A 13661-nucleotide genomic window follows, 5' to 3' on the forward strand; every position below is an offset into this window, starting at 1 on the left:
TGGTGGACTCTTTGTTCTTTACAACAGACCACAGGTAGGGGGACACTAAATATTATGAATTTCCTCTTGAAATGTGCTGTCCAACATGGCAACCCCCTAGTCACATGGAGCTACTTAAATCAATATTAATAATAAATAAAATTGAAAATTCCTTGCCCAACCATTTAGCGAACTGCTCGTTGGCATTTGGCTGCCTTATTGGATAGCACAGACAAAGAAAATTCCATTGTAGGAGAGTTCTATTGAACAGCACTGCTTTAGAAAGCTTAAAATGTCCTTGGGAAGATGTAGTTTTAAATCAGAAGGGGCCTGTTTGTTTGTTAGTTTTGTATTCTAACATTAAACTTCGAGAAAGAGTTAGGTAATCTGTATTCCCAAGTGTTTCTGGGCAAGACCTAGACATGGAAAAGGAGCTTCATCGTCCAGCAGATGAAACATTTAGTCAGACGTGCTCCTGCACAGCCAGTGACTGGTGTGGAAAGAACCACCCCTCCAAAGGCTCCAGGCAGGCCTACTGTTCCAAGGACGCTGCCAGCACCTTGCTGGATCCAGCCCTATGTCTAATGCCATTCAATACCATCCCTTTGCATTTGATGTACTAAACAGAAGACTGACATTTGGAGAAGAGGAAAGTGCTTGGATGCCAAATATACCTCAGACTGTAGTTAAATTCACAATTTCTAGAGAGAAAGCGTTTAAATGTTCCCTTCTTCCAAATGTCAGTTATCTTCAGGTGATTTCTTCATAATATAACTTTTAAGCCATTTTGGCCAATACAAGTTAACCTTTTTTGAGATTCTGTTGCTGGAGATTTCACCTCCCTAATTGGAGAGGTAAAACATTTTCTACTGTTGCCTTAGTAAAGAAAATGCTTTATAGACACGAATAAACATTCTATTTTCTGTGGTTCAGACGGTAAAGCGTCTGACTACAATGCGGGAGACCTGGGTTCAGTCCCTGGGTCGGGAAGATCTGGAGAAGGAAATGGCAACCCACTCCAGTATTCTTGCCTAGAGAATCCCATGGACGAGGGAACCTACCAGGCTACAGTCCATGGGGTCCCAAAGAGTCGGACATGACTGAGCGGCTTCACTTTCACTTTAAGTTCTGGGGTGGGGGATAAGACTTTTCTTAGTTTCAATCTTCCGTTATTTGTTCACATTTCTCCATCATTTACCAATCCTTCTCAGCTAGTCTCTACCAAGACTGCAAATAAGTTCTAGCCATGAAACCAAAGGAGAGCTGAGGAGTGGACCACTAGGAGCCTCACATGCCCCAACTATACAGGTGGGGAAAATGGAATGTTTATTGTCTTTGGGGATTAAGCCCCAACTCACTGTGACCTCCCGTAGCCTTTCAGAGTAGGTATTTCTAGTCCCTCCAAGATTTTTTTAGGAGGGACAATGGTGCTTCTGTGCACGGCTGGGGAGTAGCTTTGAAAGTGGTGAAGGATGCAGGTAGGAACTGGCGAGTTGGTAAGGCTGGGTGGAGAGGTGCTAGGGTGGGACAGATGGTTTCCTGAACAGTGAGCGGGATAAGGAGAGAGTAGACACGAAGTGGCAGCCGCGAGACTAAAGCGAAAAGGACCGAAAAACGCGAAGAGCGGAGCCGGGGCGGACCTGGGCGGGGCAGAATGGGGAAGGGTCACGCCGGGACTTACCCGGCTGCGGGCCGGGGGAGACGAGTGGGGAGGGAGATGCGGGCGCTCGCCCGGGGATCTGGGACCCGAGCTCAGCCGATGAGGTCAGTGGAGCCGACGTGGTGGGAGGGGGGCGACGGAGCCCCCGGACGCGGGTGTGTTGCGAGGCCGGCGGAGGGGCGGGACGGGACGGGAAATGGGACGGCGAACTAGGACCCGGGGAGGAGGCACGAGGGGGCGTTGGCGCTGAAAGCTGGAGGCGGCCCGACCGAGATCGTTTCCTTCCGGAGAGGAGGCCGGCTCTGGACCGAGGCGCGGGCGGGGGGCGTCCACGGGCGGGTAACGGGAAAATACCGCGGCCCGCGCTTCCCCGCGGCTGGCAGTGGTGGTGCTCGTGGCTCCTCCTCCGGGCCAGTCCGGAGCTTGGCGGCGGGGGGGTGGGGAGCGAGGGTGGGGGTTCGGGAAGGAGAGAGGAGGGAGGGACCAGCCGCGCCAGTGACAGGGTGGCAGCCTAGGAGCGGACGCGTTGCCGCCGCCGCCGCCGCCGCCGCCGCCGCCGCCGCCGCTCCACCTCCTCGTCCTCCTGCAGCTCCTCTCGCTGCCGCCGCCGCCGCCTCCTCCGTCGGGAGAAGTTTCACTCCCGACCCTCGCTCGGAACCCGGACCCGGAGCGGAGCGGGGAGCTCGGCTGGCAGCTGCAACGCGCTGCCGGCTAGGCGCCGGGAGCGCTCCGACCTCGATCAGGAGTCGGAGCCTGGGCAACCGGCAGCGGCCCGGGCTGGGGGCGTGGAGGCGGAGGAGGGGTGGGTGTGAACCGAGATACCCGCGCCCAGCGCCGCGGCCACTCAGCCAGCGTCCGCGCCCCGGGCAGCCGCGATGGCCGTGCGCTCCCGCCGCCCGTGGATGAGCGTGGCACTGGGGCTGGTGCTGGGCTTCACCGCCGCGTCCTGGCTCATCGCCCCCAGAGTGGCGGAGCTGAGCGAGAGGAAGAGACGCGGTTCCAGCCTTTGCTCCTACTACGGCCGCTCGGCCGCTGGCCCCGGCGCACAGCAGCCGCTCCCCGAGCCTCATGCTCGGCAGTGGCCAGGGCAGTCGCCGCCCCCAGCGCGCCAGGAGCTCCGGGGGCCGCAGCTGCCTGAAGCAGCGCCCGGGGTAACCAGTTTTCGGAGCAGCCCTTGGCAGCAACCACCTCCGCTGCAGCAGCGGCGGCGAGGACGCGAGCCCGAAGGCGCGACGGGGCTCCCCGGAGCCCCGGTGGCTGAAAGGGAACCAGAGGAGGAGGATGGGGGCGCGGCTGGGCACCGGAGAAGAGGCCAGCCGGGGAGTAGCCACAACGGCAGCGGGGACGGGGGCGCCGCTGCCTCTAGCTCGCGACCCCGCGATTTCCTGTACGTGGGGGTGATGACCGCGCAGAAGTACCTGGGCAGCCGCGCGCTGGCAGCGCAGCGGACTTGGGCGCGCTTCATTCCCGGCCGCGTGGAGTTCTTTTCCAGCCAGCAGCCCCCCAACGCTGGAGTTGGCCAGCCCCCGCCACCCCTGCCTGTCATCGCGCTGCCTGGGGTGGACGACTCCTACCCTCCCCAGAAAAAGTCCTTCATGATGATCAAGTACATGCACGACCACTACCTGGACAAGTATGAGTGGTTCATGCGCGCGGACGACGATGTCTACATTAAAGGTGACCTCCCAGCGCCAGCTGTCCCGCCTCCCCGCCTCCTTTCTCTGCAGCCAGCCCCAATCCCTGCCCAGCCCCGATCCCTGCCCAGCCCCTGTCTTGCTTCTCTGCCTGCACGTGCTTCGGGCTCCTGCAGCCCCTAGCCGGTCGCCCCCACCTCTCGCCTCCGCCCACCATTCCAACTCTGCTCCTCCTCCTCTGCTGCGGGTCTGGACCCTCCTCAGACCTGCCTGGCTTTTTTTTTTTTTTTTTTTTTTTCCGCCGTCCTCACTCTTGCTGCTCTGGTTTCCGCCCATCGCTTGCTGCTCCTCCTTACCGCGTAGGAAGGTGAGGAAAGGGGCCTCGGGGTTAAACCTGAGGCTATTCCCATTCTACCCTGCCAGGTGGTGGTAGTTTCCCACGTTGGCCCAGAGGGGCGTGTCCTCCGTGGAGAAGAGGAGGGTAGAGCATTCCGCGAGAGCCAGACGGGCAATCGGTGATCTTCGCTATTCCCCTACCCTTTTGTTTTAACTAATCTAGCTTAGTTTCGGGACTGGTGAGAGCGAGGAACCGTCCTCGTTGTCCCAAACCCTTTCCTGTGCGTTTCCTTCCCTTTCGCACCACCCGCCGCGCAATGGGAGTCCTTGGGCACCCCAACCACTCCAGCAGGCAGCTCCTTCCAGCCACCACAGTGGAGTAGCAAGCCTTTCCCTACCCCTTGGCAACAGCTCAGTAAACCCCAGAGGGGATGACTGTATTGACAGGAATTAGTGGTGGAGGGAAAGGGGACGGCGCACGCGAATTATCCAGACCCTAGGAGCTCCAGCCTGTACCAGCACTCACTAGTGTGGATCCCTTCCAGTCTGTTTCGGTGGTTGCGGCGTTAAGCAGAGGCTGGAAGTCCTTCCCCAAACCACGCGCAGCCCCAGCACCAAAAAACTTTGTCAGTTTTAAAAGAGGCGCCGTCCTTCACCCTGAGTGTGAGTGGCTCTGGCCAGAGATTGCTAAACTCAGCGAAAGAATGTTCCTTAGAGCAGGAGGAAATCTTTCCAGCCCTGTTCTTTGCAGAGAGGTACACAAGGGAAGTAGCAGGCTTGTATTGAAGGAAGTGTTTCTTTCCACATTTCCTAGCTTCTTGGTCAAAGGGGGGCGGCCCTTACTCAGTTTACCCCACTCTACTTGCAGCCTCATTGCTTTCTCCTGATTCAGGTAGCATCATTTACATAACTTTTAGCAAACAAATAACAAACAGACACATTTTGGCACAAGGACTGAATGTAGACTTAATAACCAGAAATTTCCTGGGTTTGGGTTGAGAGGAATGAAATCCTTAGGGCTGATTGGCAGAGGAAATATTGATAATTAGATATGAAAATAAAGAACTGAATAATTTGATACAAAAATTTTAAAGAAATTGCATTCCTGGTGAACCCACTGTCTCATAGGTAGATAAGATACATGTATCTTTATCTATAATTGATAGATCCACTATCTTACAGTCCCCATGTCTTTTGTGCCTCATTAAAATCACAAAGGTTTACTGGCAGAAGTTTGCGCACTCTGCAATTTCCAAAATACATTAACACCATCCGTATCATATCTTTTAATGAAAGACTGTCCTTCAGAACACTGAAATGCCATATTCTTTCCATTTCTATTAAGAATGAAATGCATTTTGTATCAAGAACCCAATAATAGCTAAAACTCATTGAGCTCCAAGGGGGCGTGGCATAGGATTAAGATAATGACTGCAGATTCTGTGCTCATCAAAAATCATAGTAGAAATGCTGATTGGGAAAATAGAGATGGCAACTACTTATTCCAGTGTATCACTGTGTAGAGTACCTAATGCTTTGGAACTGTTTTAGCTACAGAACCTTATTTTGAGATTGTTTTTCTTGATGAGCTTACAAACTTATAAACCAATTATATTGTATAAATTTTAACAAATGTTATTTTTTTTTCCAAAAGGGTGCTTTCCAAAATTCCAAAGTGTTATATTTCAAGACAAGTTTGATATTCTCACTCTCTCCCAGACTCCCTTTCTCTCTCTCTCTCTCTATATATATATATATGTATGTACATATGTTCATACAAACATCTATGTCTTTTGGGTTGTTTATGGCTTGAGTTTAATTAAGGATGAAGCAGTAAACTAAATTATCAGGAAAAAAATCTACTGGGTGTCAATGATCTTCCTATCAGTGCTAAATATTGATATTTAATATTATGTTTCTGAGAATTTTATCACTACTTCACACATGTTAAAAAGCCTGTCTTTATTCTCAGCATTATTTAAGCTTTAAAAAAATCTAATGACTGTTCGACTTACTAAGGTTTTTCATTGACTAGAAGGTTGATAAAATCTAATTTTAATTTAATACTTATGAATTCGTATTTTTTAAATAATGAAATATTCAAAGAGGTTTTTCTTCTTTTCAATTGTATGAGACTTGTCAAGAGTTTATGCACAATATTGGGAACTCTTTCCCTTACTTGGTGTGTTATAGATGATTATGAAATTAGGAAAAGGAGTGATTGTTGGTTTTTTTCTTTGTAGGTGATAAGTTAGAAGAGTTTCTTAGATCACTGAATAGCAGCAAGCCCCTCTACCTGGGCCAGACTGGCCTGGGGAATATTGAAGAACTTGGAAAGCTGGGGCTGGAGCCTGGGGAGAACTTCTGCATGGGAGGACCTGGCATGATCTTCAGTCGCGAGGTTCTCAGGAGGATGGTGCCACATATCGGTGAATGCCTCAGAGAAATGTACACGACTCATGAGGATGTAGAAGTGGGCAGATGTGTTCGACGTTTTGGCGGGACTCAGTGTGTCTGGTCTTATGAGGTAAGACTTGAGCTGTGATGAAAATGTTCCCGTTTTACAGGTAGGTAACAGTTTACAGTCTGGGTCAGTGATTCTATTTATTTATTCTCTCCGTATCTTTGTATCTGCTTGAAATTGATAGCAACAGCAACAGTCAGTGATGGACACAAGGGCTATTGTGTGAGAGGCTGTCTTAGAGCTAAGGTGTGTCTGAGGTTTTCTTATTAGTGTAACCCATAACTTTAAGCAGCATCTTACATGTATAGTCATATCTCTTGAAGAGGCTATTTCCTGTTTATTTGCTTTATTGGTGTTTGAATATATTTCCTGTCTAACAAGAGGACTAATTTTATGCTCTTGGGCCATAGCTTTTAGCATTTTGTCCTTTGTTGTCATTTCGGTTAGGTATGTGATTGTATCTCTTTGTTTGCAAATAATTCAACTCTGAAGTTTCTTGGAAGATGCTTATATGGAAATTTAACATGCAGTGTTTTTAAAGCATAGAAAAAGTTAACTTATAATGTTATATCACTTTTAATAGATTTATTCACAACATTTTAAGAGGCATGATTATCTGGTAAAACAGTTCTGAAGGTAATAAGTAACTGCTTAATATTATGGCTGGTTCTTTAAAATTTTTTGTCTACCTTTATTCCGTTTTTCTCAGAGCAGCCATTATTTAAATAATCTGAGTTTATGAACTGCTGTTTCATTGTAGTAATTAGTTTTACAAAGTAATCTGAGTTTTTTTTTTCCCCTTCAGAAATTGATTTTGATGTGAAAAGCAGTTGTATTTAAAACAGTTTTCCTGAAAGTTAATCTGAGTAAAAATTACTTAACACTTAAATAACATATTGCAATTTTCAGTATACTTTGGTTTTCAAGTGGTTGGAGTTAAATATATTTTAGCTACCTAGTGCACACCTCTGTGAATTATAACTTAATTCATGGAGGTATCTTTTCAAATTTTTCACACTTTCTTAGTATAGAAGAAACATTTTATGAAAACATGTTCCCTGTGAAGTCATTATACCTCAAGATTACACAGTTCCATTCACTTTTCTTTTAGAAGTGTAATCCTACTTTCCTTAATTTAGCTTTTATTTTTTTTTAATGATTCGGGATATCTACACAATAGAAAGTATTTCTTATATTTATTACAGAGAGTAAATATTAATAACAACTAGTTACTTGGAATATGCACTATGCAAATTTAAAATGAGTATATACCTCATTACTTTTATTGATAGAAATAGTAATTTTCTTTTATAAAACTGGCTAATGACTACTTTTATAATAAAGATATAGGTAAGTACATTATCGTTGAAAAATAGGTAATTTGGAATAAATTTAATGAAAAAGATTTGTCTCCATTTTATATAAAACTAGCTGGAAGGTAAGAATGAATATTTAACATGAAAATCTCAGGGGATTTTTGTTTACATAAAAATATCATTTTGTAAATGTTGGCTCTGTATGGATGAGTAAAAAATCATCCATATTTTAAATAAAAGATGGAAAATTATTGTGTTTTATCTGATACTGTATTGCCTTAAAATCACATAGGCAGTTTTAAAAAACCTTTTGTTTCATGTCCTTCCATTCAAGTTTTCATTGATTCTGCTATGAAGGTGCAGTCCTCACAAAGCAGTCTCCCCATTCATGGTCCAAGACAGCAAAATATGCTCAGGTGACATACATGCTTAAGAATTGACTTATTATTTTATTTATAATATAGGTATTTGTTCGCTTAAAAGGGTATTATCATAGATCTGTACCCTCTCTATTGGAATAAGTGGATCTTAGGTATTTTCATTAATTGACATAAGTGAAGAGACAGAGGGGATGCCAAGCTTTGTAGGATATAACTTCATGACAACCATATTTACATTAACGTTTGGTAATACATTTGAATTTTAGACTGACAATTGTCCATCACTAAGTTCAGAATCTATTTTAAAAAATAATTTCTACATTTTTTCCTAGCTTTACAAAGCATTATTTTCTAAAGAAATATTGTTTTAGAATGTTGACTTGATGTTTTGCTAAGCAATTATATAGAATTTATTTTCGGATTTCAGTCTTTAAAGGAGACTGAACCGCAACTCTGTCTTATTTAAAGGAATGATGGAAACTTTCATTACCAAGGAATATATTAAACAGTATCTGTTAATAAAGTTAATAATGATAAGTATACAATTAAGTTATATCTAAGTGTTTTAACATTAGGGTATATTCTACATTTAATAGATGCCTGAGTAAGTGGACTGGGACACAGCCAAATTAGGGCTTTCCAGTTTGGATTTTAGATTACTTGAAATGTCCAACTATGCTACTATTCACATTATATTAAAAAATTAATTTGTTCCATTCTGGGTTGGCATTCACGTAAAGGTGAGATTTCATATCCAGTCACAGAATAAACTATGAAATTGCTCTGTAATTTTGTTTCCATATTTCTTTTAAAAGAACCATCTGCAAAAAGATTTTTCTTAAAATTTTGAATTTTCTTTGCTGAACTTTTGATGGATTTCAGAAATTTGTTTGACCTTTCCTCCTTATGAAAAGTTTAGAGGACTGTTACAGAAACATGTTCGCACTTTCTGAGTCTGAATAAATTAAACATGATGGAATGTTATCTTTTTTATAATGTTTATTTATTTTTGGCTATGCTGGGCCTTTTTGCTGTGTGGGCTTTCCTCTAGTTTTGGAGCATGGGGGCTACTCTAGCTGCAGTACACAGGCTTCTCATTGTGGTAGCTTTTATCAGTGCAAAGCACAGGCTGTCGGGTGCTTAGACTTCAGTAGTTGAGGGTCTGGGGCTCCAGAGCGCAGGTTCAATAGTTGTGGCGCTCAAGCTTAGTTGCTCTGTGGCTTGTGGGATCATCTCTGATTAGGGATCGAACCCGTGTCTCCTGCATTGGCAGGTGGACTCCTCACCACTGAGCCACTAGGGAAGCCTGAATATTTTAAAAATGATAAACAGGCTTGCAGATCTTGTAGGAAGAGAACTGAGACAAAATATTAAAATTATAGATTGTATAGCATGTGGAGAAGACAGTGGCACCCCACTCCAGTACTCTTGCCTGGAGAATCCCATGGACAGAGGAGCCTGGTGGGCTGCAGTCCATGGGGTCGCAAAGAGTCAGACACGACTGAGCGACTTCACTTTCACTTTTCACTTTCATGCATTGGAGAAGGAAATGGCAACCCACTCCAGTTCTTGCCTGGAGAATCCCAGAAACAGGGGAGCCTGGTGGGCTGCCGTCTCTGGGGTTGCACAGAGTTGGACACGACTGAAGTGACTTAGCAGCAGCAGCAGCAGCAGTATAGCATGTAGCTATTCTTGACTATAAATTACATTTTTTGAAATTCTAGGAATCTTCTAGTATTCTTTACTGCTAGATTGAAGTCTACTTTCTCTGTGTTATATATATAATTAAGCATAATATTAGCAAGGGAGAGGAGAGAAAGGAAGTCGGGGGGAGCGGGGAGAGATGGAGGTATAAACTTGAATTTGGATTTGAGTCTCTAGTGTACCGCTCATTAGTTTCATTGTCTTTTTAAATTACAAGTCTTGTTTAATTCGGTTGAAAGTAGATATTGTAATGGTGTCTGCCTCATAGATTTTCTAGAAGATTAAGTGAATTGATGACATGATCCGTGTATAGTTCTATATAGTTTTGACAGTATGTATCTGGCATGTAGTAAATTGTCAATAGATGTTAGTTATTATTGTCATAATGCTGCATAGATCATATAGTATATTACATGTAACACAATTCATCAGTTTTATTCATTTAATAATTGTTAGTCATAAGTGATTCAGTTATATCAGAAAAGTCAGACTGGAAATAAATGAAATTTTGTTCATTACAGAATTCAAGTTTGAGGGTTTTTTTTTTGTCAAAGAACAAGAATCCTGTATGTTTCTATAATATTTTAGAATTATAAAGAATCCAATACTAGTAAAACATAAAACATGGAAGACTTTAAGACACACACTACAAATATTTGCTTCAGTCTTTGAACATCATATTAAATAATCTTAAGGAGATGGTGGAAAACATTGTTTAACAAGCGATATTTAATATATGTATTTAAGGAATCCCATACAGATTAGACTCTATCTACATTATAAAAAAATGACTGTGTGGCTTTCTAGGTTAACCTCCTTTTCTGAATTTCATTGGAATTTTTAGTAGGAAAGGAAGTCAGTATCTCATCCTGCAGTCAGTTCACAGGACCCACTCAGGAACTTATGTCTCAAGGAAACCAGAACCCCATCCCGGGGTTTCCCAGGTATTTCAGGAACTGATATATAGCTTCAGTTCTTCCTTACCATCTGGTCCTGGTGGTCTGGAAAAATGTCTTGCTTGTTGGTCCTTTGATCTGTTTCTTCCTCTGTCATCTCTACCTTCTTTTTCTTTCTTCTGTCCTTAACGATAAATAAAATAAATTACAATTGCATTTTGATACGCACTCTCCTCATCAGGTTTTCAGTAAATGAAAGTGCTCATGACAGGCCAACCTTGATATTCCAAGACATCACTCGCAGGGCCCAGGAACAGCTAGCCTTCTTCTGAATAGAGGGGCCTTTGGTTGCTGACAGATCTTAGACTGGTTCTCTCTATATTTGAGACCACTGGAGAGTCAGAATTGAGAGTCTTACTTTCCCACCTGGAGTTAGAAACATCTAGTTCTCAAGAACATGAGGCAGATGTTCATAATCAACAGATTTCATGAGTTGCCGTTATACTTACTTATGCCTCAAATTGTGTAAGTATAGATGACTAACTGAAGCATGATCGTGAAAAATTATTCTATGCTTTACACTCTGTGAGTGTTAGAATTTATTGGCATCTACTCTCGGCTAAGTTCACATTTTTGGTTGAGCTCTATCTTGGCTACAGTTTTTCTAGTTATCTGGGCTGCAATCTGGCAGTTTAGGAGGCTGCATATGGCTCTTGAACGTTGTTTGGCATGTAAGTTGTTTTAAGGTTTTTTTTAAATTTTGTTTTTTGATGCCATTAGCAGAGGCAGGCAGTCTTGTGTCCCTTCACATCTTTTTATTGTTGTGCACCAGCCTTCCCTTGCACGCTTATTTAACTGCCTGGCCCAGATAGGTATAAGAGTGTTATACTTTGAATCAATAATCCACATGTTGAAAATTTCATTTAAGTATTCTCCAGGATATGAAGAAATTTTCTAGTGAAAATGAGATGTTTATTTTAAATAGTGTACAGAAAAATTAATTTTTTCAAATTTGGCCATTTAGACTTGTACATCATATAAGATAGTTATACTTTCTTTGTTATAGGAATTTTTGTGTAAATAAGTAGAAAGTTCTCACTGTTGAAAATTTCTTTATACAATTCATATTCATTCTGTGTCTTAGTAGAATTGGAAGTTCCTTTTCTTTGGTTCTGGTTTTAGTAAGATCATTTATATTAAAGCATTAAAACAACTTAATTTCCATAATTCTTTTCCCTGTGAGGGAGTTTTGCATTTCATCTATCTAAGAGTCATTTTCAGAATAGTGTGTATTTATCTTTTTAATGTTTGCGGTTAAATGGAGCCAAAGAATATATATCTTTATTGTCTAATTAAATGTTGTTTCAAACAAGGCAGAGCTCAATGTTGATAGTAATATTTCTCTGTGGTTTTAAAAAACCATTTCTTATGACTAAAGAGATCTTTATTAGATTTCTTAAAGAGTTAATTTCATACCAAAGTGTCTTATGTCTTAGCTTGGCCCCCTAAAAGCTATAAACACCCTAGAAAATTCCATTATTTCACAAAAGAATATATTTTGGCAGAGTTTCCCTGGGCTTCTAATACCAGAGAGCTAAACTATAAAAAATTTAAGTGTATATATAAGTTCTTTGTAGCATAACCATTAAGGTTAAAATATGTGCCCCATTCTTATAGGGCTGTTACACATCCTGCTTAGCTTCTTTCTCTTACTTATGAGCTTCCTTTTTCTATAATGCTAATTTTACTGTATCATGAACACAGTTTATGCCCCCAAAGTATATTAATATCTATGGAAAAGTATAAGTCTGGGATTTTTATCTTAAATTCAGTCTTTCAGAAATCATTTCTTGGTTCTATTTCAGTCATATTTCGTTTTCAACTTCACTAAAAGCAGTAAGCTTCTCACACCTACTCTTCCCACCCCCATTCCACTTGTCAGATGAAATCATCACACGTTGATTTTATGAAATCTCTCTCTACCCCACTGTTTTCTTCATTGTACAAAATAAAATTACATTATGAGTTGAAGGAGAAACTTGGTACAGATTTTCCATGTTTTGTAGCCTTAGGTAGTTCGTTTTCATTGTTAACTGGTGCCTTACCACCTGAATTATGAAAAATGTGTGATTTTTAACAGTTATGGAAAATACTAAGCTGGGAAGATGCTTCCATGCAATTTGAAATTAGCTCCATGATAACATAAATTCTCATATTAGTTAAAAACCTTTGAATACTCTTCCTTCTTAATCAATCAAAATTATTCTAATTTCCTGAAAAAAATCCAAGTCAGTTTTCTATTTGCACTTCCTTTGTGTTGGCTTCTAAAAAGCTATGTGAGAAACATTTATTTAATCTCTTTTCTATCTAGCGAATTGATGAATTAGGGTTCAACATACAAATAAGTGTAATTTGTCATATAACCGTACTGCACTTTACTTTGACGATAGCATGTGACTTCCTTTGCTCTAAATATTTTAAGATTAACTTTTAATAAGGTGTTTAAGCTAAACATAAACTTTATTAAAATTTAAAAATTCAGTGTCTTGAATCTTAAAGTCATTATTTAATATTATTGAACAATAGGAAAACATGTAAACTGAAAAGTTAAAGGGTTGCAGTTTTTCAGATTTCTAATGAGCTCTTCATTTACTGTCCTAATAAACAGTTTAGCCTAGTTTAGGCTTAACCACAAATAAATCAGTTTGAATCATGACAGACATTTAATGTTACCCTGTCTTTGAAAGGTGTTAGACATTTACAGTACAGTAAGAAATATCAATAACCTCAGATATACAGATGACACCACTCTTATGGCAGAAAGTGAAGAGGAACTAAAAAGCCTCTTGATGAAAGTAGAAGAGGAGAGTGAAAAAGTTGGCTTAAAGCTCAACATTCAGAAAACGAAGATCATGGCATCTGGTCCCATCACTTCATGGGAAATAGATGGGGAAACAGTAGAAACAGTGTCAGACTTTATTTTTTTGGGCTCCAAAATCACTGCAGATGGTGATTGCAGCCATGAAATTAAAAGACGCTTACTCCTTGGAAGGAAAGTTATGACCAACCTAGATAGCATATTCAAAAGCAGAGACGTTACTTTGCCAACAAAGGTCCGTCTAGTCAAGGCTATGGTTTTTCCAGTGGTCACGTATGGATGTGAGAGCTGGACTGTGAAGAAGGCTGAGCACCAAAGAATTGATGCTTTTGAACTGTGTTGTTGGAGAAGACTCTTGAGAGTCCCTTGGACTGCAAGGAGATCCAACCCGTCCATTCTAAAGGAGATCGGTCC

At 42.0% G+C, this 13661-nt stretch overlaps 1 protein-coding gene across 1 annotated transcript in view; it reads left to right on the forward strand.

Moving 5' to 3' along the window:
- CHSY3 (chondroitin sulfate synthase 3) overlaps positions 2515-13661 on the forward strand; it is a 288437-nt gene continuing 277290 nt past the window's right edge. The window contains exons 1-2 of the mRNA XM_018050710.1: positions 2515-3316; positions 5853-6136. Of these exons, the coding sequence (XP_017906199.1) occupies positions 2515-3316; positions 5853-6136 (1086 nt within the window). The remainder of the gene's footprint in view (positions 3317-5852; positions 6137-13661) is intronic.

This window comes from Capra hircus, chromosome 7, assembly GCF_001704415.2.
Source record: "Capra hircus breed San Clemente chromosome 7, ASM170441v1, whole genome shotgun sequence".
NCBI lineage: Eukaryota > Metazoa > Chordata > Mammalia > Artiodactyla > Bovidae > Capra > Capra hircus.